This window comes from Phoxinus phoxinus (genome assembly GCF_949152265.1).
Source record: "Phoxinus phoxinus genome assembly, chromosome: 11".
In the NCBI taxonomy this organism is placed as follows: Eukaryota; Metazoa; Chordata; class Actinopteri; order Cypriniformes; family Leuciscidae; genus Phoxinus; species Phoxinus phoxinus.
The window spans coordinates 11,120,670-11,146,017 of record NC_136886.1 but is presented as its reverse complement, the minus strand read 5'-3'; the positions used below and the strand labels follow the sequence as shown (position 1 = coordinate 11,146,017).

Below are 25,348 nucleotides of genomic sequence, written 5' to 3'. Positions count from 1 at the left end.
GAAAAGTGTAAATCTTGTATGGTGAGTAAAGTTAGAATATAGACAAAGTCTAGGATCACTTAAGAATCTTTTAATTGACAGCTTTCAAAAGAAAAATCTAGAGTCATTCAGTGAATATACAATGCTAATGAAAACATCTGAATAAGAAAAAGTAACACACTGGATAGCATGATTTCAGGTATAACACATACCTGAAATTTTACAGTACTGTCACATTATATATCATATGGAACAAGGAATAAGTTAACCTTCCCATGCACAATTTCAGTAATATAGAATTATCAGTAGCTACATATACATTCTCAATCTTTTGTAAATGATATTGTCACTGACGCAAAGTTTAGTGCATACAGTCTAATACTTTCTTTCTATTTTTGTTATGGTAACAGAAAATGTAGTCTTGTATGTCCAAAATACTTTTTACCATTGTCAATGAAGGTCGTGTTGAATTTATGGTTTGTGTGAATTATCATATTGAAATGGCAGGTGAGAGAATAATTCAGTTATAATGAATAATCAATTCAGTCTTTGTTTATTGCACATACCTAACTCATAAATGGACTAAGTCTTCCTTTATCTCTTTAAAATGTTCTCCTGAGGGTAACAGATGGTCCATTGCTTGGGTTGAGGGCAGAGGAAGATGAGAAAGTGCCTTTTGCAGGACTGTCAGAAAGCTGAAAATTAAAGGAATAGAGTGAAAACATATGCTAGTACAAATACTCTACAAAAATACAACGCTATGAGACCAGATGGACCTCTGGATATTTTGGGGGGTTTTAATGAACAAATTATGATAACTTCACAAATCAAGCAAACATTGACCTTTCAATGAGGCGTGGAAGGTTGTGAGGAATTCCAGGAGCGCAGGCAGGGCAGACCCTGGCGGTCCACTGAGGCAGAGCTATAGGGTCGCAGGTCAGAGTTCAGTGAGGGTGATGTTGTCATGTTCTTTCCCAGGCTGAGGGATTTAATTTCTTTTCTCTGGAATTCAATAGGAGACTGCAGAGCTATGATGGGTGCGATAGAAGAGATGAAAGAGAACAGTGTCCATTAGGAGTTCTGATCTATGGCAAGGTCACACAAGCGTCATGGAAAGTATGATGCTGGTACCGTTTAAGAAGTTGCGCTGTGTCTCCAGCATCTGTATGATGTCATTTGCCCAGGACATTCTGATTTCTGGAGTTGATGCACGAAGAATGAATTGCTGCATGCTTCCATCTACATTACGAGACGTCAACACCAACCGACATGAGTCGTCTGGGCAACGATCCTCAATGCCCAAACAACTAATCTGTGAAAAATATATATATGGAAATATTACCCTCATATTTATTTTGCCTACAATCTCCTACTTTTTCCTTCCCTTCTTTTCACCTTGATGCTGTTTTTATAGATGTATCCTGTCAGGGAAAAGCCTTTTTTGCGGTCAATTGGCTCACTGAGGATGACAAGCTGCTCAAAGAGGAACACCCGTCTCTCCTTGGGACGGGAGAGGATGCTGTTCTCATTCTCAATGAATGTAAAGGTGTCCTGTTGCAAGAGTTTCCCTTGTGCTCTCAGCTGGCCCTATGAACACAATCAATGACAGGTGATCTGAGTGAAATTTTAGCTTCAAATATCGGTAAGAGAGCTAATACAAATAGAAAAGAACTATAAATGGTATAATTGTTTTATAAATAATGGACTCATGCTGTGCTCATTTTAAATACAGAAGCAGTCCAAGGTGAAGTAAACCATTTCTATTTCTGCAGTGTATTTGAGTCTCATCCTACCTCAAAACCCTGTAGTCTTCCAACATTCATCATGTCGTTACATCGCTTTGGAACAAAACACATCACCTGCACTGCCCTCTGTGATAAGGACACAAAACGAGAACGGAATAATAATTCAATATGTCAACTGATAATGAGTTTATTCTCTTGTCCTCGCTTATAGAAGCCAGTACAGACTGTACCTACCTCAAGATCCTCTGTTTGTCTGCCTGCTTTAGTGTAGTACTTCAAAAAATCCTGTAAATAAACAACATTTAGGCAGAATACCAACAAACAGGCATGTGGACTTCAACTGAACTCCATAATTTGCATAAATATGCTAATTAAGGTCAATGAATTAACAGTTTATGTGTATATATATATAATATATCAGGGTTAAATAAAGTGAAAAAGTGAAAGTCACATGTGAAGACCCAGTATTGTAACCCATACTTTTTAGAAGTCCTCTGCATTTAACCCATCCAAGTTAGTGCACACACATTAGGAGTAGTGAACAGACAGGCAAACCGTGGACACAGACACCTAGAGCATTGGGCAGCCATTTTGCTACGGCCCCCGGGGAGCGATTGGGGGTTTGGTGCCTTGCTCAAGGGCACCTCAGTCATTTCCTGCCGTCATTGAGAGTCGAACCCGCAACATTCGGGTTACCAGTCTGACTCTTTAATCATTGATTTTCGTACAAATCACTAAGAAGTAACAAAAACCATCAAAATAATTTCCTAAATACCTGTTTGTTGTTATGCACTTAATGTCAGTTCAAGCAATGGCAAGATGTATGACATATTGGCTATACAGTAGGAATTTTAGGTATTTTTTTCTGTAATGGGAATTGCTGAATAACATATTCGTTCAAAAATTTGATGTCAGTGTGATTTTAAAACTTTTTCAGCAACAATGCATTAAATTGATTAAAAGTGACAGTAAATACATTTACAATGTTACAAAAGATTTCTAAAAACATGAATAGATTACATTTTTTAATATATAAATAGAAAACAATTATTTCAAATTATAATAATATTTCAACTATGGCCAAAAACTCTGTTAGGTTGACAGGAGGAAAAACTGGTGCACTATTATAAGAAGTATCTATTTTTAACGAGTGTGTACTTGTGTACAAGCTCACACTAACACACCTTCAGCAGCAGCTGATATTTCATGATTCTCTGAACAGGTTTGATGAGCAGGTCATTTAACTGCAGTCTGTGACCCAGCTGTTGTCTCAGTTCCTACATTGAGAAAGAGCACAGGACAGTCATAGACCTTTCCCTCATACATCAAATAGTAAACATGGTCACATAACTATACTCAGATTTGACTTCATTTCAGCACAAATTACCTCAAAATAGGTTTCAATGTACTCTGAGACGATGTGCTCTGACTTCGGCTTGTTCTGACAGTAGACCACATACATGTTGAGCCGCCTCTCCTGGGAAACACACAGACATATTTGTTCCTCTCCAAATGTAACACATCATGTAACACAAATAATGACTGTATCATTAGCAGATGAAGGAAATAAAACAGACTTACATGTTTGATAAACAGTTGTGCCAGCAGATCAGGTTCAGACACACATTTCTCCAACTCTCCAAGAAAACAGCTGTTTAAAAAAAAAAAGGTAGGAGCTGTAAGAAGGGCATGTATGCACATCTTAATGGGCACAGATCCTATCAATAGGTGACCTACTCTTTGTGCCAGTCATAGATCTGATGAATGTTCCCAAACACTATTTTATCCTTTCCTACCAAATACTCAGGCACTCCAACACTTTTCATTGTAGCCATATAACCCTGAAGAAGGGAGAAAGCGAGAGTTAAAAAGAGAGAATGACTAAGCTCTTCGATGCGTGGGATTGAATGCATTTATGTGTTACCTCCACTACAAGCCCCAGATCTTCCACATACAGCTTCTCTGTCTCGACCAGCTCTGTCAGCACATATCTATGAGTAAGATATGAGGAATGTCAGATTTGGAGAAGGATTATTAACAATATTTATTTCCACTAACCATGGGTTTGGGGTCACCATCAATCAAATACCTACATGGTTTTCTCTAATGCAGTTTTTTTCTCCTGTTCTTCATCCTCCAGGCTCAGCGATTGTATGTGTGTCTCATCATTTAAGGAGGCACCTCTCTCCCCATAATGCACATCGCAAGACTGATGCCTCTGAAATTGGACTCATTAGCCATCACAAGCACAAATCAACAGACAGTTAAGTAAAATTGTTCAGTACTGTCCAGTATTCAGTTTTATTGTATTACCTGCAAGAGATCATTTAGGTATCTTGGGTAATAGGGACTGTCAGGAGATGTTGGCCCTGAAAGGGCATCACAGTCCTGCATGCCACAGGAAAAGAAAGTGTACGGTTTTGGTATTAAATGCAGTATGAAAAAATGACACTTATTCCCTCTCTATCTGTGATATACATTAAATATTCAAAAGTTTTTGGGTCGGTAAGATTTTTTAAATGTTTTTGAAAGAGGTCTCAAGCTCACCAAGGCAACATGTATTCGCTCAAAAATACAGTAAAAGCAGTAATATTGTGAAATATTATTAAAACTCAAAACAAGTGTTTTCTATTTAATACATTTGAAAATGTTCACATGATGCTTCAAAATCATTCTAATATGCTGATTGGTGCTTTTATAAATTATTATCACAGTTGAAAATCGCTGTGCTGCTTAAGATTTATGTGGACACCCTCACACTTTTTTTTCAGGATTCCCTGATAAACAGAAAGTTCAAAAGAACAGCGTTAATTTAAAAATGTTTAGGTTAAAATGTAAAGGTATGTGATGTTTTACTGTCACTTTGAATAATTTAATGCATACTTACTGAATAAAAGTAGTCATTTCTTTTTTTTTTAAATCGTACTGACCCCACACTTTTGAACAGTAGTGTAAATTATGTGCATACCAGAGATCTGTAGGAGTGTTGCAGTTTTTTGGACTTCTCTGTTGGGCTCAATGGGCTTTGAGCTGGTGAGAGGGGTAGAAACATATAGGCTGACCTGTCTGGGCTCTGAATGACCTTTGAGCTCTGACCCTTGCCACCTCCTCCCAGACTCAGCCTTCGAACTGGGCTGCTCAACCATCTCTTGAGGGCCTTGAGAGAGTGGGTAGATGTTGTAGATGGTCGTCTAGTGGAAAGAGGCTGATATTTGCCGGGTGAGATTGGAGAGAGGTCATCAATGGAGACGGAGGTCGAAGGTGTATCAGCAGGCAAGGAGACATCGCCAAGCCCTGTCAATGAGTATGACTCTACAGAGACCGAGACAGAGAGAGACGGAGAAAGGTAATTGTTCGATATTTAAAGCAACACTTCCAAAAAACAGCACTGAAAAAAAGTCATATTTATGGTAAAGCAAAAAATGGATGGAGGCTATGATTGTCAGAACTCTGCTAGAAAAATATTATAATAACCTGACAAATTATTAGATGGCATTTTTTTAGGTAAACATTAAGTATATGCATAATTAAATGATATGCAGTGAATATACACTGCTCGATTGTGCTGACAACCACCATGATAAAACAAGGGGTCGAAGACTTACCTAATTTCATTAGAAGTGACCTTTATTTCCATCAACTCTGGCCATTCTTTTGCCATAAATAAAGTGCTTTTGTATTTATTATTATTTAAAAAAGGTAAAAGTCTATTCATTGTAACTTTCGATCAATTTAATGCATAATTAAATTCCTTCCAAAAATAATAATGAGAAGAATCTTACTGACCCCAGACCTTTGAATAGTAGTGTATGTTGTGCAATGATTTAAAAGGAGAGAATCGGGAGTAGTAATGACATATATCACAAGGGAATTTCCAGCTCCACCATTAATATTCATATTGCAGTTATTTGTCCTGAATTTTCCACATAGTCATGAAAGGTGGAATTTAAATATAACTGGCAACACATGAGATTCTGCCTTATAAGCAGATGATACAGCTTAAAAATGGTTTGTTTTTTTCCTCCCTGATTTAAAAGCTTTACAGCGCAATGTGGGAAAAGCATGCCCTATCTGAAGGGCAAAAGGAAAGGAAAGACTTTGAGAGAGAGAATGAGGGACAAAACAGAAAGGATTCTACTTTTTCTGTAGGCTACATGGATTAGCTGTTTCTAAAGGTCGCATAACCATAATCCTGCAATAACCTATAAAACATTAATTTACACACACAATGCATCAGCATTTCTATAGATAATCTGTGCAAAATTATACTAATAATATTAAGAAATGGTTCATCACTTTTACAAACTGCAGGTATTATGATGAAGCAACAAAACAATGGTATAATTAATACACTCTGTTTACGAGCAAATAATATTTTTCAAGCTCCAAAATGTGTAAAGTATGAATTAATGTCTCTGGCCTAATCAAGTATGCTGGGCATATTCAGAATTTCCATCCCTTGAAAACAGCAAAGCCTACCAAAACACCATGCAAATACAGATAAGATTTGAAGAAATCTGACCATGCAACATTTGACTAGTCAAAAGTAACAGAGCAACACACGGATCTCTTACCTTGCTGTCTGAAGCAGCAATCACACCTGGGCAAAACTTTCTGACAGAAGCGTACACAGCCACACACCCGTGAGGCACGATGCCCCTTCATACCAGCCGAGTAAACACTGCTGTATAATTTACAGCATGACACTGTGACGATGTTTACAGGGAGACGCACTCCTACTCTCAGTTCAGAGGTAATCCCTGAGCTCTGAATTCACACGCAACATCTGTATAATCCCTGCTTTTATCCACATAGACCCACTGGTACTGTTCATCATGCCTCTTCACCTTCCATGAGACATTGAGGAGGGTCAGAGTGAAAGAGTGGGGATGTGGTTAGCCGTTTAAAGGCGGTTTGAAACGGAAGCTTGCCTATATACAGGCTTTTTTCTTTCTTTTTCGTTTAGTTCTTCCCATTCAATTATCCACTCCACACTCCAGCCCAGTAGGTGGCGGGAATGCACCTATCGTTTTGCTAACCGCCATAAAACACCAAAAGAAAAAGCACATTTCTCCATCCGCTTCTCGAACAAGAAAAAAAAAATGTACCACCACTTTTGCATTTTATTTAGAAGGCGGGACTTACTGCATTTGCGTGTTGAACTTTCTACCATAAGTAATAAGTGCACCGTCTTCTAAAGTCTTTGGAACTAATCGAAGACGAAAAACGCTAAATCCACAGAAGACAGAAGCAACAAAGTGGACATGCGAGGTTGAAGGTACCCGTTTGTACAACTCTTGTTTATAAGATAAAGCAACCTGTGTTTTATGCAGGTCAGATTAACACAAAACAGTTGTGGTTTGCGTGCGTAGAATGGTTGATATGGAGGTTAGAAAAGCTAAAACGCTTGCTCGCGTACAACGTAACGACAGACGTCAAAACTAGGCCTATTCTCTCTAGTTAAAAAGGAACAGTGCCATCTTGTGGAGAAACATCCGAAACATTTCTATGTATTGCCTATTTTTGTACAGACAACAGTCAAATTAAAGGGCACCTATTATGACATTTAAAATGTTCCTAATGTTGTTTTGGGAGTCCCCAACAACAGTTTTACGTGCATGCAATGACAAAAAACACTTTTGTTGTCGTATAATATGCATTTATTTTTACCTGATTTGCTCACCGACTCCCAAATGAATCGTTCAACGACTCATTTTTCAAACCCCTCCTTTGCGCGACGCTAATCTGCGTTGATTGGTCAGATGACCCAGCAGTGTTTACATAGATAATACTTATTGTTTAACACGGAGTACAATGATGCTTTTATCAATTAAATTGTGTTATAATAATTATTATAGCCCACTGCTTTGTAATTTGTAGTAAAAAAGTAAAAATAAGATAAAGAATTTAATGTTATGTTAGCGAGCATATAGCCCAGAGTTCATATTGTAAAAGCACAATCAGTCTTTGTTTGCATTAGCCCGATGCATAAACATAACGTTTTTACAAAAATAAAAAAAATAACATGCAGTTACGTTACTACGAGGTATTACTCTATTCTTTAAGACAACTCCGAAAACAACGACAAACACTTCACATATCTCAATACAATTGTCATTGAAGACCTAGCAGCTAAACGGTGCTTACACAACAAACAAAATAATTATTAAGCATGCTACATAAAACATAAAATCAACAATTATTAATAACACTTACAGGTTGTGATACGGAGGAGGAAGCTGATGCAAATACACTTGGAACTGAACCTTCCTTCAATATCATCCGGCTCGCGAATCCAAGTTTGATTGCATTTAAGTTGGTAAAGCAATCGTCTTCAAAATGGCGTGAACAAAGCACAAGGCTCGGACTATACTTCTGTGGTATAGTTGTATATTTGAATTGTAGCCACTTAGTCTTCAAATGCTCATCCTTGGGCAGATGAAAAAAGTTGTCTTTTGAGTCACACTTCAGAATACAGCGCCTCGTCGCCATGATATTTCCCCTGGCCTTGGAGCGCAATAAGTGGGCCTATCGTATTCAAATAACTTGACAAGTTGACGTCATCTAGTCAGAAAAAGCTTCGGTCTTCTAACGATTCATAAAAATGACTCAGAGTCGACTCTTACTTTTGAAAGACAATAACTTTATATACGGTGCACTTTCATATTTCAAACTTTGCAGGATGTTTTTGTTCACTTAGATCTATGTTACACACTACATGAAAGGTACATTTCAAAATTCCATAATAGGTGCCCTTTAAGGGTGTGCGATATCACGGTTTTTGATAGTGGACGATTAAAATGCCTCCACGATCTGCTTTTGAAGAAATATTGTAGTATCGTGCTACAGTGCATTCTATCAGTTGCCGTTCTGGCATCTCCATCTCAACATTCACACATGATCGACACATCACATGTTAACGCACCGGTACATCACGGGACGGGATACTGCAGTTCATAAAAGTTTAATTCGCGTGCTGTTGCGCGGTTCTAACTAACATGCGCTTTTCTGAGCGCGTAGCATGCATACACACCGTTTACATAAACACAGTTTTGTATGTCTAAAATGAAAGCACACATTGGAAAATAGGGTGCGTGTCCATTAGATGCGCTGGTCTTAAAGTGACAGTAGCCCAGTAAACATGCTGCCGACCTTAAAGGGATATTGCACCCAAAAATGAAAATTATTTCATTATTTACTCACTTGTTCCAATCCTGTATTAATTACTTTCTTGTGTTGAACAAAAATAAAAGAAAGAATATATTTTGAAGAATGTGGCTATCCAAACAGTTGCTGGTCCCCCCATTGACTTCCTTAGGGGGGAAAAACTACTTAAAAATAACTTTTATTTTCAACAGAAGAAAGCAACTTATTCAGGTTTAAAACAACTTGAGAGGGCAAATGATGACCATTTTCATTTTGGAGCCTATTCTTATTTGCGCCACTTTGGCCTAATTGTCACCCATTCATTTTTTATTTTATATTTTGTAAGGCGTTGTTTTTAAAATAGGGAAATTAGTTTGGCTGTAATGCTCAGTCACTTGCAAAATAGTAAAACCAACATGAAAGAGAATGGGGATAAAATCGTGATTTTTCTGAAATGTTTCTCTCTTTCTTTTTTTTTTCATCGTTTTTGACCTTTAACCATTCTTTCAAAGACATAGACCTACAAACTGACAAAGTATATTTATTAAATATTTAAAAAAATGGTCTTGCACTTGGTGTGGAACCAGTTAAAGAATATGCTTGCATGTTTTGACTGTGTGAAAAAGAATTCAAAATTCTTAAACATTATGAAAGGGTATGTTTGACCCCTCACCTTTGCCCTCAGGTATGCGTTTGGGTCTTGAGTTACAGCTTTGTTCTCCAGTTTCCAATTTTGCGCCCTTCTTTGAACAACCACAGCTGTCTTCCAGTAAAGTACACCCTTCATTGCTTTCTTGGATCTGAAACGGGTCATAAAAGTTAGTGTTATCCTTCAGCTCTGATGGGGTAGAGCTGTAACTAGCTTTCCTATCATACATGTCTATACCACCTGAGCAATTCATATGCATGTATGACCACAAAAAAAACACATATCTCCTCAAATTAGACCGACAAGACACTAAATCTTGAGAGTATTCACCCCAAAATTTTAATAAAAAATATATTTTGCATGTACAAAATTAAGTCTAATGTAAGGACCATTTCCTTCTAAATACCCAATACCTAATGCTTTTGAATATTTGAGTTCTCAATGGTAATTTCCTTTAGATTCTGTTTATTTAAATAAGCATAAATTAAAGATAATACTATAGTACTATGACATCACATTTTGATAAAAAAATTGACCTTTCTATTAAAACATTGACAATCTAAATAAAGTAAATCTCTGCCACTGTCAAGGCATTCATTTAATTGGTATTAACATGTAATTCCATATAAACACTCCAGACAACACCTAAGCTAGAATAACACTTTATTTTTTTTATCTTGAGTATCTACTGTAGAGAAATACATCCAAAGTACAGTGTACTGGAGGAGGCCTTATCTTTTGTGCTTGTTTCCTTCATTTGCAGTAAACATTTGGTAAGTTGGCCTAGTTGGAGCAATATCAGTATTGAGCTGATGACTTGTTGTGACAAGTTTGGCAAATTTCTATTGAAGGCTTAAGTCTTAACCATGAAGTAATCATTTTCTGATTGGAAGTACAAAGAAGCCCAAAAAAGTCTTTCAATGAGACAACAACTCACTAAAAAAATACTTGGGACAAATTATCACGTGGTCCATGTAATTCTTGCTGATCTGATGCTGGTAAGAGAGACTGAAAATTTAGAATAGGCAAAAATAAGAAGCATCCCTAAGGCATAAGATAAGAGACACAGGCCTGCTTTCAGTCACTCTTGTTTTGACTGGTGTGTGCTGATCTGAGTTATTAGAGTATTGCTAAAGCATTCAAGCTATTTACACAAACAATTGAGAAATAACTACAAGAAGGGTAAATCATAATAATAATTAAGGCCTGGTTTCACAGACAGGGCTTAAATTAAGCCAGGATTAAGCCTTAGTTAAATTAGTGCATTTAAGTAGCTTTTATAAACTTGCCTTTGAAAAAAAAAAACATTACTGGTGTGCATCTTGAGACAAAACAATGGCACGGACATATTTTAGCACATGCTTTCAGTTAAAACCGCTCAAACATGCATTTTAGTCTGGGAGGATAGCCTTAAGCCTTGTCTGTGAAACCGGGGGTAAGTGTAGTGCACTGATTAAGATAGTCAGGTCATGTCATGTCCTGTGGTGTGATATGGTGTATTACAGATAAATCACTACATTTTTACTAATGCATATTGTTGTTATAAATTAGTTTATTAGCTTATGTTGTAACTAATACAGTTCTTTTGATCTAATATTAATTGAGAGACAGCATGGAATATTTATTCATTGTTACACTACAGAACCATTATAAAAGAAACAGTGATTCAAATGTATTAATTGATGCATATACATTTATGGGGATCAACTACCCATATACTTATCATTTAGTAGGGCAATGCTACCAGAAGCCTGCGATCAGTCAATGAGCGACGGCTCGTGGTACCATCACAGAGAGCCACAAAATCACTCTCCAAAACATTCTCATTCACGGTTCCATGCTGGTGGAATGATCTCCCTACCCTCGTCCGGAATGCAGATTCCCTAACTACATTCAAAAGACAACTGAAAACTCATCTCTAAAACATAAACCATTGAACTTAAAGCGAAAAAATTCATGTAGAAACGTGTCTGTTAAAGAGCGCTAACAGATTTTACAGTGTTACAGTGTTTGTAATAAATCAAAAGACACATACAATAACAGCCATACTTAATAAGGCCTCAAAATAATTTCATCTTTTTCAGTGTATATTTATTAGCAGTCAATAATATGTGTATATACTTTACAATATGGTTTGGTCTCCAAAAGTGACCTTAGAATGTATACATTTTGTACAAAAAGGTTGTCTACAAAGTGTGTTCCCATTTATACTTAAATGTGTGTGAATGTGTTTGCTCACCCATTGCTGGTTACTCAAGTCCAAGGATGGGTTTGATAAAGACATCAGCAGTTGCTCTGGGTTTCCCTGAAGTTTGGCCAAACTCTTCATTTTCCTCTTTCTTTGTCTCCAGATGAATGAAGGAAATGTTTGGCTGCGTGTTGTCTTCTCTATACTGGTCCAGTACTGTCCAGCTTAATCTCTACTCTCCCTGGTTCACTGACACACATTCTTATCTATCTCCTTCTGCTGTCCACCACCCATTCCCTCCTGTTTCTCCAACACCCTCTTGCTCCATCTTAACCTCAGAGAGAGAGAGAGAGAGAGAAACGTGAGGAAACAAGAGAAAAGATTCAACATGTTGTCCTACAAACGTCCAATCTCAGACATAAATCTCAGACATGTATTATTTAACACGTACAAGTCCCAAAAGGTAGGATTAGGGTTCTTCCTTAGGGTTAGTTTAATTATCTTAAATTTAGAACAAGTCAGTGGGAGGCCACCGACATGATTTAAAAACAATGTCCATGTGTTTGTATGGGTTTTTGGAGGTGGGGGTTGGTTATTCTAGATCTAGGATATTCTGGTTCTATTATCCTTGTCCCCATAAGGAAAACATTTCAATAAGCATAGTAAATAGTGCATAAAAAAAATCTATAAATGTTGAAAAGTTCCTATGAGGGTTAGGTTTAGGAATAATAGATTTTCCTTAAATGAATAATTCATTTGAGAAAGTAGCAGAGTTCAGTTACGTGACAATAATAATAAAAATGTTGCTTCCTCTCTATTTTTATACACTTCTGTACAACTGAATTTGATTATAATTCAATTATATTAATGAAATTGAAAATGAGGTTGATGTCAGAATCCAACGTCAGATTGATGTTAATCTCCAACGTTGGACAGACATTGTATTGTGGTTGAAAATTAAAATTGGGTGGATGTCAGAAACCAACATCAGTCGGGTTCTGACGTCAATCCAACGTTGGGTTATGACGTCAACCCGACTTTCATTTCCAACCAAAATGCAACTGACTGGCGTTACTTTCCACTCAAGGACCTTGGCAGAAATGTAGTGGAGTAAAAAGTACAATATTTGTCTTTCAAATGTAGTGAAGTTCAAGTAAAAAGTTTCCTGATATTTGATCAAAGACAGCTTCACATTCCATAAAATCCTCTAAACTAAATTCAGGGTCCCAGTGACATAAGTCAAGCAATATATGAGACAAATACACACAAAGTCCTGAAACCTACCCACTGCATGTTTAACTTTATCAGCATCATTGGATTCATAATCATTTTTATATTTAAATGTTTGTCAGAGAGAAAGAAAAGGAGACCATTTTGAGGGTGTAATATAAAAAGAAAGTAAAGTTTATTTATTTTTTATTTATTTATTTATTTTAATGCAGAACGTTTTCAGTTAGGTTAGCCTATAGTATTTTTAAGTAGCTGCATAAAAAGAATAGAAGTCTATGCAATGTCCCCATTTAGATAAGTAAGCGTGTGTGTGTGTGTGTGTTTGTGAAAGGTGATTACGCTCAGAGTGCCTGTGTTGGGTCCTTTCTGATCCTGAAAGGCATTAGTCTAAACCTGAGGTGTTACGGAGCATGTATACACCCCTCTAGGATCAAATACACGCATGCACTACAAAGACATGAAGCTGACTGTTGTATTTTCTGGGAGCTGAGGTTTCTGATAATAAGGATGTGAAAGTTGATTCAAAGTACACCAGCGCTCACCGAAGGCTCTTCTTTTCTTCTGAAAGGTGGACACAGGTGAGTTATACTCTTTATTTATACAATATCTCTGTTAAATAAAGTTAAAAAAGAGCATCTGATTGTCTTCATATTGGTACATTAGAGCTCTAAAGAGAATGTTTATTGCTGTATTGTAATCTTTGGATTGCATTTTGCTTTGTGACATGCTCAACTGGAGAAATGTTTTATTTATTGCTGTTTTGAGAAATAGAAATACCATTTTTGTAGCAAAATTAAATAGGTTTACAACTTAAAATAGCTGCAGAAATGTATATATGTATTTATGCTACAGTTCACTAAGGTAACATGCTTTTAAAGAGTACGTAAGCTTGTTTATTGGTATCTGTGTATTTAAAGCCTGAGCAGGCCAGATTTAGCACTGACAATTAAAGCACAGCTCTCCCAGGCTAAATCCAGAGCTATTAAAACTCCCAATTGTTTCGCATCAGAAGCTTTTGAGTCAATTGAACTGTAATAGTTGCAATCACTGCAAATTAATTATTTTTATGAAGGTTCTCACTTGGTTAGAGAGTCTTGTGGTTTATCTCTGTTGGTCTGTTTGCCTCAAGACAGGGGCCGTAAACACGTGGAGTGCATTCCTTCACCTCAAGTTGCTGACCTACTACAGTCGCGTTGGAACACTTTCCTAAAATGCCAGAAAAGATGATGTAGACAACATTAAACTCTTGAGACATGGCAGCAGTTCATAGCTCTGCCTTTGAGGACCCAAATCTGGGGTCAGGCCCAGCTGACGATGAAATATCATTGTTGGAAGAGTCTGACTCTGGTAGTTTGCTCTCTGAGGACTCTGTTCTCCCTGATTATGAACAAGAGGACAGGAAAAGGGGAATTGCCAACACACTATATGAGGCGTGTGTCCAAAACGATACAGAAGCACTGAAGAGAGTGTTGGAACGTGGTGTGACCCGTGATGAGGTCATGGAAGTTGACATTAATGGCTGGGTAAGATATTATAAGATGTAGCAAATTAGTATTAAAGAGCATGAGACTGACTGTCTAATCACTGAGCAGAAAGGTAAGTTGCTCTGGCAATAGTCTGTTTAGGAGTGAGCTATGAAAGATTGAGGTAATCCATTAAAAATAACTTTCGGCAACCTTTCATTAAAAATATATAACATCATTGTCAACCAATGATGTTTTGGTGTACCTTCATATTGGTTGCACTTCATTTTGCAGTACATGTTCTTCCCTAAGAATGTACTGGGTAATATAAGGTAACAACATGGGTTAAGGGTAGGTTTAGGGGAAAGTTCAGGGTTAGTACCTAGTTATTACCCAGTTATTGTAATTACTATAATATGTACATGGGGAACATATTAGATGATCTTAACTGCTAACATTAAATACCTACAAGAAGACTATGGGTTTATTGTGTAACTGTTCTGGAAAATTCCCACATTTACTGTTTTTGGTTAGGAGTAAAGGCAGGGTTAGAGTTTGGGGATAAGGGTTTGGATTACAGTTAGAAGAAAAGTAAAAGTGCAACAACAAATCATATTTAAATGAAAGTACTTTAAATGCAATTGCAAATGCACCCACATGTATGTAATAAGTATATTGCATCAAACGGTTAAGTATAGTTAAGGCCACCTAATATAAAGTCTGGCCAATGTTTTAAACAAATTTGTAGGTCATCGAAAAAGGCTATTTCGACATGGTTTTCTATGGGAGTTTCACATTTTTATGAGTAAAATGGGGTCTGGGGTATTTCTTGAAGATACTTTTATGTTTAGTTTAAACTACAACTTGGACAACCATTGCAGTCTTTATGTAGCAACATGTTAACAAAATTAATATTTGAGGTATGACTGCATTTCATTTGAAATTTAACAGCTTGTGGAAGTCAATTTAAGGAGTATTAACAGACCTTATCGTAATCATGAATCAAAAAACACGTATTAAATCATCGTTGGAAATTCCTGAAGAAACCTATGCCTCAAAGTGTTGCTGGGTTATTATGGTTTGATTGATTATGAAAGTGTTGCCTGTTGATGTTCAGTGTCCATGTGCTGCAGTCTATGTCTCTAACCTTTTTAACTGTAAATTGATAGAAGTGCTTATAACATGATTCTCTCTTCTAGAATGGACTGATGGTGGCTGCATATAAAGGATTTCTTCCGATTGTTTATGAGCTGCACGGCTGTCCACACCTGGACATTAACCACCAAGACAATGATGGCAACACTGCTCTAATGATCGCTGCTCAAGCTGGTCAGTTAACGTGTGATGTCAATTCTTTTTTTATGGTAGTTAGAGGAGCTACTGCCTGGATTCTGCTGGCTTTAATAGCGTTACAGTATATACATAATATTGTTGAGTTCTGTGAATATGGTTTTAATAAGTATAATTTACATAAAATGGAGGTATATTTGTATAAATGTTACATTTACGTTAAATACTTATGTTAAATGTGTTAAAGTTATGTTAAATACTATTTAAGGTAAATATTTACTGTTTAGGGAATTCACCCCATTTCTTTATTTTGTATATCTTCGAAAATACAATGTGAAAACGTTTTAAATATTTCTATACACAGGTCATGTCTCCATATGTAACTACATCATGAATTACTTCCCTGGAGCAGAGACAGAGATCAGAGACAACAGAGGATTTACTGCCCTCATTAAAGCTGCCATACAGGGCAGGAATGATGTGGTGGCAGCTCTTATAATGCACGGTTAGTAATTGAACACACATGCTGATATGCTGGAAATTATCTCTGAGGTATGAGCATTTATTGCTTATAGTTTATCATATCACTTGGTTGGTAGGGAGAATAAATCACCTATCACACAATCAAGAATGGCATATGCTGGCATTGACCCAGTTCACCTCAGTGGCACCTATTGGATTAAGTAAGCAGCCAAGCATAAGATCTGTGGAAGGCGCAAAATTAGTTCTGACAGCATTTTAGACAAACTATTTTTTTCTTTTCCTTTACTTAAGATAATTGTGCAGCTAAACTAAGCCCTCTCAGTTTGCATGACATGACTATCATGTTCTCTCCACACTATTCTTTAAATTACTCAGGCTTCAGTCACATTTTAATGTAGTCTTTAAATGTCCAGCTATACTCTGCTTTAGCAGCATCCTCTAATACACAATATATCTGCCAAGGATTTTTGAATTATTCGTTTTTTAATTCCCTGTGTTGTTCTGTCTTAGGTGCTGATGTAAATGCTGTAGACACCAACCGTGGTAAATGTGCACGTGACTGGGCACTGAAAACAGGTCGCTTTGACACACTGACACGTCTGCGCCACCTTGTACTCCATCCCACAGCGGAACAGTTCTGTGACACCTACGTCCCAGAGTGGCCCAACCTTAAGTTGCTGGTCAGCAAAGCAACAGCCAATAAGAGTGCTGGCCAGAAGTTGACTCATCATCTCAAGAGTACGTTCGGTTTCAGTTTCCCACGCGACCCACAGGAAAATGGTGTCATGGATCACATGGTGCGAATGACCACCAGCCTACACAGCCCGCTCATAGCCACGGCCACACGACCGCTTTGCCCTAGCAGCCCTCCACAGGTAGGTAAACGTCGGCTGGCTGTGGCTGAGCTGATGCAGAAGCACTCAGAGAAAGAGCTGGAGGAGAGTTCACTGTGCCATCGAAACAACTCCGTCTCCTCAATTTCTCCATCTATCCGCTCTGTCGAGTCCGTCTCTGTGTCCTGCTGTGCCGATACAGAGAGGCGTGGAAGTGTGCTGTCCATTGCTCAGTCCGGTATGCGCACATTCATTCCTCGTAGCGTAGCGTCAAGGCGCAACAGTGTTTTTCCCTCAGGCTGTATCCCACAGATCAAAGTCACTAAATCCTCTGAGCCCACCCCAAAGAAAGTGAAGAAGAATAAAAGACAGAAAGGGTACCTGGAGCCTCCAAAGTGGAAGTATAAGGAGGCTAAGGAAGAGAAGAAGAAAGAGAAGAAAGCGTTGAAGGAAAAGGAAGAGAAAGAAAAGGAGAAGAAAAGCAAAGACACGGATAAAAGAAAAAAGAAAAAGTGATGACAAAGGACTTTATGAAATCTTTGCAAAATTCTGATAAGCACTTGGTCTCAATGAGGGTGTAGATGCCCTCAGTGTTGTGGGGCAATGTTTGATGAATCAGTGAAGCAATGCAGTAAAGAACACATGGGTCCTGAGGAGAAGTGCATTTTGAAACCTCAGCCGTGCAGTCCTGTCTAACGAAATCACTTCCTACTATAATTGCCAGTTTAAAGGGGAAATTTATCATTTCAGTCCTTCAGTTTAAGATATCTGATTGGATGACTTGCAATGTAGGGTAGTTCCTAAATTAATTCTGCATTATGTATTTAAATAAATACCAACATAATCAGAACTGAATTATGCTATAAATATTTAATTTCATACATTGAACAATTTAATTAAGCATAGTCCATCACTAACAATTAAAAAACAAATTAACCATAGCTTATCTATAAAATTACTATATATTTAAATGCTGTGGATTCCATATTTGCTAAATTATCCTACAGCAGAGGTGCAGTCGTAATTCAGCTGCTAATAAAATGAACATTTAGAGGTTTTGTACTGTGAACAATGCTATCATGACTGACTTGATCATGTATTATGTTTGTAAATATGTATGATCCATTGTAAGATGCTGTAAATATGATTGAATAAACTATGTATCATGTAGTACACAAAAATGGTCTTATTAGGCTTTTCCTCACACTCTCCACATTCCACCTGTGTAGCATCTCTGACAGAACGGCAGGGACAAATGTGACGGAACAGTCAGTAATCTGCTCTCTTAAGTTATGCAACACAACCATCCTAAGAGCAGCAGTTAAAGCCATGCAGGATTAGAGATCTAACCGGGTCACTCAGGTCAAGCAGAGGCCTCGGTCTAAGTTTGGCTTCTAAAGGACGTGCTTTGGAATCACTTTTGTAGTGATAAGATCTTCATCAACAAGGGGAGAGAAATACCGTACACCCAGTATTACAAAGAAAAAGGACTAGATTTGAAATAAGACAAGCAGAATGTGGGAATGTCCAGGGGTATACAATTTAAAAGGAAAAATTATGTGATATTAATTTGCTATTGTACGGTGTTATGGAAATTTTACTTTTTAATGAGTTCTTTTACTTTTAGATGGGTACAACTCTTATTAACATTGAAGATGTATTGTTTATTCATAAGAATTTAAAGGAATATAATCATATAAGCAAAAAGCACATTATTAAAGATATAAAACCAAGCTTTTAGAAATTTATAAGTTAGGACAAACTTACAGGAACGAAATGTTCTCTGGGTCATGTGAAATGTGACAATATGTGTGTGCGTAGTTTCGATCAGCAGTTAAGATCTGTAGCTAAAAGCAGGAAACTTTTTGCTGACATGACAAGTGTTCTGTCTAGATAGAAATAAAGTTGGAATGAGACCATGAGCTAAGAAGTCTGGGTTTAAGGTAACAAAGGTTTTTTACACAGGATGTGTTAGGGTATATAACATTGGCGAAAGGGACTAGCCTTTGCCTTCTCATGTCAGATGCTCTCTGCGTGAGAATGCCATGGGGCTTCTCATATCAGACGCTGTCTGTGTGGGAACGTCTTATTTCATGCATGAAATAAAATACTTTGTTTAATCTTTTGAGAATCGATTTTGTCTCCTTCATCCAGGTTTTAATATTGATAATTTCCACAACAACGGACAGAGGTATCAAGTTATGGCTAATGTGAGAATATAAGTGAATTGTGCTGGGGGGGAAAAAATCTAAATATCTCAGGTGTGCAAATAACACTGTTCTTGGTGATTTATTTAAGCCTTTATCATCCTAATGCAAAACTAAAGGAAATAAATAAAATATAATGCAAAAAATACTCAAGATTGATTACATTTTTTTTAAATAGAATTCTTTTAAATACATTGCGCACAGTATAGTGGACTAAAATGATATTTTACAATAAATAAATAAAAAAAACTGTCACATCCTTTTTTAGGGTCAATATCCTCTTTTTTTTGCCAATGGACTTCCTGTTAGTTACTCAATGCAGTGTTTCGCCAGTCGGGTATTTCAGCTCAGCTTTGTTGTGGATTTAAGTGTTCATTCGTACTGTGTCATTTACCGGTACTTTTCTGTCAGGATGTTTCTCCCCAACACAAGAAGTAAGTGTTTATTTCATTTTACTGATGTTTTTAAAGTAAATCTGGCGCATCTTATTGCTGTACAATGTCCATCAGTGGAACATTTAATTACATTGAGCTAATTGCAAAAACATGTTGCTCTGATTTCCAGTTAATGTTTGTTGTTTTCAGTTCATTAAATTTGCAACTAATGGTATACATTTGAAGGTATGAATCAGGGCTACCCGAACTTGCTTTATTCTCCCCCAATTATTTCTGCAACAAGATATACAATGTATTTGCATTTACTATGGGTTTAAATAATTTATTTGGGTTTAAATAATGTCTTGTTTGTTTCCCCATATAAGATGTTGAAACTTGCACATTTCATGAACTTTCATTTGGAATGTCCTGTTTTTCACATTGCAATTTCTCTTTCTTCATAGCGCTAGCTGTGCTGTGCTGGATAATGTGTATGAGAATCACAGTGTCCCAGGGTAAGAAACATTTCACCTGAATAACCTACTCCTGTACTGAGGCAGAAGCACACATATGGGTCAGTACGAGGGAAGAATGGCAATTTTGTTTTCCAGTTATGTGACAGGTCATATAATCTTACATATGTCATGCTGTTTATAGAAGTACTGTATTCTCACCAACTTGTCCTTATCTAAAAAAAAATCAGGGGTCTGGCAGCCTAAAAAGTAGCATACATACAGTAAATGTGTAAAAATGTGAATTATCATAAAATCTGATAAATAACAGAATTCATAATGTTAAGTTCATCATGCCATGCATTAACTTATGCAGGTTCTCTTTTTATTGTGCAATACACTACAGTTCAACGATTTGGGTCGATACATTTTTTTGATGTTTTTGAAAGAAGTCTCAATTATTACAATTTATACTAAAAAAAAAATATATATTGACATTTTAAAAGCTGGTTACTCCAGTCTTCAGTGTTGCATGATCTTTCATTTGCTGATATAGTGCATAAGCAGTTGTGCTGCTTAATATTTCGGTGGAAACAGTGATACATTTTTCTTTTCTGGATTCTTTGATGAACAGAAAGTTCAAATTAACAGCATTTATTTGAAATAGAAATCTTTTTTTAACATTTTCTGTCTTTACTGATCAATGTCCTTGACTAATGAAAGTAATTTATTTTCTCTTCTTTTCCAAAATACACAAACTTTTGAACCGTAGTGTATGTGTGACTTCAAATGGCCTGTTAAAGTCAGTGCAACATAAAATCCTAACACTAAATAAAAACAAATCCCATCATTGGTTTTGTTTTTATTTAGTGTTGCTTATGCGGTTTGCTGATTGATTCGAAATTAACAAGCACACATGTAACTAAATGAAAAACTATAAATTCTGTTCCAATATTGCATTAATATTTATTGTCCTCCCTTTTCTTTTTCTGTTCCTTTCTCATTCTGTCTCTCACCTCTAGCATCTGTTCCAGCCCCTAAACTCATGTTCGCATACAGTGTGAATGAAAGTAATATTGTGCTAAACACTTTATTACATGTTTCCTGTGACGCCCCTGGAGGTGCTCCGTATCCTGTAACTGTGTCTGTGGGCAAGCTGGAAAGCCCCTCACAGACCCCAGAGACCACAGAACCCTGGGCGACCTCTGATGTCGTCAGTTATCCGACTTCAGTCGGCTTCAGTATCCCCGCAATAGCCAAGTACGAAGGGAAAATGGTGTGCTGGTACCAATCCACTCGAACTGAACTGAAGAATTCTTATTCTGAATTCAGTAACACTGTTCCCTTAGTCGTATGTAAGTTTGATTATGCATAGATAAGTGTGTTTTAAAATATATATATTAGAAATGTTCTACTGAAATGTCACTATTTCTCTCTGTTTCCCTTTACCAGCTGCCCTCCCACCTCCCAAAGTGTCTTTGCACCCCAATCTCTTTCTTGTGGGTGGGAATTACACTGTGTACTGTAATTCAACCGCTGATCCAGTCACAAACTTCACATTAAGTCTGTATTACCGCATCCTCCCTGTCCCACACGGAACCAACTGGACCTTCGCTGGTTCGGTGTTTCTCACAGATGGCACTAGTATCTATTTAAGACAGACGAAAGCAGTCGTCCAAATAGAGTTTGCCTGCACTATGGAGATGTTGTACAATGGAAAAGTTTTGCATTCACCGCAGTCTAAAATTGAGCAAGCCTTTCCAGGTGAGAACAGTATTAAACAGTATTAAACAGTATTAAACTGTAAAATTGTGGATAGCATATTTTAGATCATTTTGTCTTGAAGGAAATTGGTGAGAAATCGGAGTATAATTTTAGATTGTTCAGATCTTTTCTGAAAGAAGGAGACTTGGTTGAGATTAACATGGGCTTTGAGATCTGAGATGCCAAATCTATGACCAATTTTTTTAACTGACGCCTAGAAAAAACTATTGAGATTTTCTTTCCCATGTTTATACACATTTCAAGTGCACCTATGTTTTCTAAAGACATGGTGCATTGTCTTCCCTTGTGCTCCATTAGAAGAGCTTCCGGTTCGCCTCTGGGAGCAAGATCGTGGAGAAAGTTGTCTGGGATACCTGGATGTCAAGCTCAAAGGCAAGTGGGAACCGGTTTGTCAGAAGGAAGCTGATACCGTAGCCGATGAATCTGCCGCTATTGCTACGGCTAAAGTGGTGTGCAGGGAACTGGGATGTGGGCATGTGCTGGAGTGGAAGAGGATTTTGGAAAATAATCGGCATTTCTCAGACACAATCGGGGGTATCAGATGCAGTGGGGAAGAAGAAAAGACCAGAGATTGCCCAATGAATGAAATTGAATTGTGCAAAAAGGGAGGCATTCTCTACATAATTTGTTCAGGTGAGACAGATTGAGATTAATAAAAAATAAAAAAATTCATTTTACCCAAAAATAATTTAAAGACCCTATTAAATGTTTTCATGAACCATAATTTGCTACTTGCTAGTTGGCTACAGACTATTAGAAAGGTAAAACTGGACAATAATCGTTGTTGTGCTAGATGAATGATCAACATTTTGTCCCATTTTCCCAGAAGAGAGAGTTTTTCATGCCAATTTTAATGTATGTGTCCTGTATATCAGCTAAAGGTTAATCATGTCAAATTTTAGGAGTACAATACCTTACATGCTTATGGCTTTATAAAAATGGTCCAAAAGCCACAAAACACCAATTCATGGGGTCTGACTAATTTCCGCATACTTTGTACCTTTCTAATAAATGTCTTTCTTTCACTCTCCTCTTTGCCAGATGCATTGCCCCCTCCTAAACTGTCTGTGATGACTTACGGTCCTGTCCCTAAATTGTATGTCACGGACAAACAAAATGTGGAAATCTCCTGCTCCATTGATTCAACTTATTTAAAACCAAGAGACTATGTAACTCACCCCATTCACACTTATACTGTTACACTGAATTGTTTTATAATTACATTGCAAATTTTTTTTCTCTGGAACATATGCTGCAGTTTTCTTTACAGTAGTCTATTCTTTCCTGTTTAGGGGTACATCGTGTTTAGAAAGGATGGTGCTATTGTTAGTGAAATGTACCGTAATCCAGGCACCTCTGCGTCTATCACACAGTATGACAAAGTGGCTGGAGAATATGATTGTGTATACCAACTTTATTCTTCAAAAATTAAACCTGTGTCTAAGCCCAGCAATACAGTCTTCATTTACAGTGAGTGCCTATAAACAACTAACTTTTTAATCCATGATAACTAACATGAATTATTTTGTTTCAGCACTTTTTTTGCGTCTAGTCATGCTCTTGATCTGTATAATCTATCATGTTTAATGTAGAGTTTTAAAGAACAAACACCAGGGGTCAGTGCTGAGCTACTAATTTGTAATTTTTACATCATTAAAAATTACACCTAAAGAATTAAGTTCGTTCTGTCAGGACCCCTGTCATATCAGTAACCTAATAAAAGCTGTTTTATTTTAAATGGAGCAGGTCACTTCTTAAGGACTGATAACAAAGGTTTAACAATGTTTGCCACAATATTCATTTCCGCCACACTGGCAAGGTCATTTGGTTTAAAATGTAACTTTGACTGTGTCCCCAAATGTTGTCCTGACTTTTCCATACTTGATGTTCACTTCTGTTTGTCTTTTGCAGTTTACAATCCTCCGGATCCAGTACCAATTGTTGCAGGTGTTCTCACGACTGTTATTGGGGTAGCAATTCTGACATATATTTGTGTCTATAGAACCACGACACAAGAGGTACAGGGCAATGAGTTTCCAGCACATTCCCAGGACCCAGCAACAAATACTGAAACCCCAGATAACAATGTCTACATATCACAGCAACTGTAGACCAAATACAAATATTTTATGGCTTGAAATTTGTTAAACTTTACTATAGAAATATATCATCCCAACAACTTTCCACTTGAAATATGATGTTTGATGAATGTTGAGAAATGTTAAGAGATGAATTTTGCAATGCAGTTGTACAAAGAGTTCCTGGAAAGGTTCATTAACCATTTCTTGCATTAGTTATGACAACCTCAGTCATGAATTTTCTCTGTGTTTTTATTGCTCTTATAGGGCATGAAAAACAAGTTTTGAACAAGATATTTGTAAAACGTTTTTCAAAAAGATTTTTTAGATTGAGTGGATACTAAGCGCTTTTATTTTTGACTTAAGATACTGTATTAAACATAATAAAATAGTATAACTGTGTGTATTTAACAAGACAATAAATACAATTATATAAAATCATGTGAAAACTATAAAATATATACAAAAAAATGAATACAGCTTCAACTATTGCAAACACAATTGAGTGTGTTCCCGTTCGACCAGCAGACCGAGAACTTCATACAAGTTGAACTTTGCGAGTTTTTGATTTTAGGACATAGAAGCACGTGATTCTATCAAAGATCTCTACAACTGCGGTCAAGATACAACTCTGTGAAAACCCAACTCAGACTATGTAGAAAATGCGCATGCTCCCACGTTGAATTACCTGTTGCTGATCATTTAAATTATGTTCAAAATGGACAAATTTCTACCAAAGCTCTCCTCTCAGAGAAAATCTACATTGATCTATTGATGTTTTCAGACTAAAAACTGGTGATCAAGTGTTTTTAACCTCATGTAACACATTAAAAGTTATGTGCATTATGTAATCAATTACTTTTTTGATGTAATAATGAGTAAAGTAACTCATTAAAAGTGATATGCATTACGTGATCAGATTACTACTTTGATGTAATGCATTGCAAGTAGCACATTATGTAATCAGGTTACTTTTTGACATCTGGAGTATTTTAAAGAACAACAGTCACAGTAATAGTTTGAATTGTATCTGAAATATAGCTAGTGATACATGATGTCCAATTTAGTGGACAGATGATTAATCAGAATTTCCTCTTGATCTAAAATCAATACTTGGAAAATGTAACAATGATATGACTCCTTAGATGGTACATTTTTTTCTTCTTCTTCTACCTGCAAGTGCCTCCTAGGAAATAAGGAATAGATGGATTTTCCGGAGCAAGTCAGCTGTCAGACATCTTGGTTTGTAGAAATAAAATCTGCATACAACGGCTTGCCACTTGGTGACAGTGTATAGGATGATGCACTAGTGTCCACTGTAGTGGTTGATGTGCAACTATGCAATCAAAACCTATGCATACTCAAGAAAATGGCTTTTTGAATAGCTGTCCACTATGCGTGAAAGGGTTAAGATAAATTTTAGACATCAAAATTTGGCTTCATGAA

The 25,348-nt window shown here is 36.8% G+C and overlaps 3 protein-coding genes across 5 annotated transcripts; 2 read left to right on the top strand and 1 right to left on the bottom strand.

The window, feature by feature from the left end:
- Positions 1 to 49: 49 nt before the first annotated feature.
- On the bottom strand, positions 50 to 7,161 carry arhgef25b (Rho guanine nucleotide exchange factor (GEF) 25b). Of its 2 annotated transcripts, none has more exons than XM_079628807.1 (15): positions 6,299 to 6,808; positions 4,693 to 5,036; positions 4,038 to 4,112; positions 3,818 to 3,942; positions 3,649 to 3,715; positions 3,462 to 3,565; positions 3,306 to 3,375; positions 3,112 to 3,201; positions 2,909 to 3,001; positions 1,959 to 2,009; positions 1,773 to 1,850; positions 1,375 to 1,566; positions 1,111 to 1,291; positions 823 to 1,007; positions 50 to 674 (listed from the first exon to the last, which is right to left on the bottom strand). In XM_079628807.1, exons 1-14 carry the CDS (start codon positions 6,387 to 6,389, stop codon positions 826 to 828), a joined length of 1,743 nt encoding a protein of 580 aa, XP_079484933.1. In that variant the 5' UTR covers positions 6,390 to 6,808; the 3' UTR covers positions 50 to 674; positions 823 to 825. The 2 variants fall into 2 exon arrangements, with proteins under 2 accessions (XP_079484933.1, XP_079484934.1); XM_079628808.1 differs by lacking the exon at positions 6,299 to 6,808 and adding an exon at positions 6,870 to 7,161 and having other exon boundaries at positions 52 to 674.
- LOC307007122 (uncharacterized protein) lies at positions 6,806 to 24,813 on the top strand. 2 transcript variants are annotated; one of them, XM_079628810.1, is made up of 8 exons: positions 6,806 to 7,002; positions 20,052 to 20,102; positions 21,062 to 21,394; positions 21,492 to 21,803; positions 22,122 to 22,457; positions 22,866 to 22,993; positions 23,117 to 23,294; positions 23,736 to 24,813. In XM_079628810.1, exons 2-8 carry the CDS (start codon positions 20,075 to 20,077, stop codon positions 23,933 to 23,935), a joined length of 1,515 nt encoding a protein of 504 aa, XP_079484936.1. In that variant the 5' UTR covers positions 6,806 to 7,002; positions 20,052 to 20,074; the 3' UTR covers positions 23,936 to 24,813. The 2 variants fall into 2 exon arrangements, with proteins under 2 accessions (XP_079484936.1, XP_079484935.1); XM_079628809.1 differs by lacking the exon at positions 6,806 to 7,002 and adding an exon at positions 19,414 to 19,647.
- Positions 13,322 to 18,176, top strand: ankrd33ab (ankyrin repeat domain 33Ab). The gene is made up of 5 exons (XM_079628814.1): positions 13,322 to 13,515; positions 14,067 to 14,460; positions 15,600 to 15,729; positions 16,055 to 16,195; positions 16,684 to 18,176. Exons 2-5 carry the CDS (start codon positions 14,191 to 14,193, stop codon positions 17,520 to 17,522), a joined length of 1,380 nt encoding a protein of 459 aa, XP_079484940.1. The 5' UTR covers positions 13,322 to 13,515; positions 14,067 to 14,190; the 3' UTR covers positions 17,523 to 18,176.
- Positions 24,814 to 25,348: the final 535 nt, after the last annotated feature.

Bases quoted from the DNA above. Each gene is read 5' to 3' on its own strand.
- arhgef25b (XM_079628807.1), bottom strand. From the start codon at position 6,389: ATGAAGGGGCATCGTGCCTCACGGGTGTGTGGCTGTGTACGCTTCTGT. The intron at 3,202-3,305 runs GTAAGTCTGTTT...TGTGTTTCCCAG, and splicing joins CACAACTGTTTATCAAACAT to GAGAGGCGGCTCAACATGTA. The intron at 2,010-2,908 runs GTGTGTTAGTGT...GTTTATTTACAG, and splicing joins AATATCAGCTGCTGCTGAAG to GATTTTTTGAAGTACTACAC.
- ankrd33ab (XM_079628814.1), top strand. From the start codon at position 14,191: ATGGCAGCAGTTCATAGCTCTGCCTTTGAGGACCCAAATCTGGGGTCA. The intron at 15,730-16,054 runs GTCAGTTAACGT...TTCTATACACAG, and splicing joins AATGATCGCTGCTCAAGCTG to GTCATGTCTCCATATGTAAC. The intron at 16,196-16,683 runs GTTAGTAATTGA...GTTCTGTCTTAG, and splicing joins GGCAGCTCTTATAATGCACG to GTGCTGATGTAAATGCTGTA.
- LOC307007122 (XM_079628809.1), top strand. From the start codon at position 19,530: ATGCAGTGTTTCGCCAGTCGGGTATTTCAGCTCAGCTTTGTTGTGGAT. The intron at 19,648-20,051 runs GTAAGTGTTTAT...CTTTCTTCATAG, and splicing joins GTTTCTCCCCAACACAAGAA to CGCTAGCTGTGCTGTGCTGG. The intron at 22,458-22,865 runs GTGAGACAGATT...CCTCTTTGCCAG, and splicing joins TCTCTACATAATTTGTTCAG to ATGCATTGCCCCCTCCTAAA.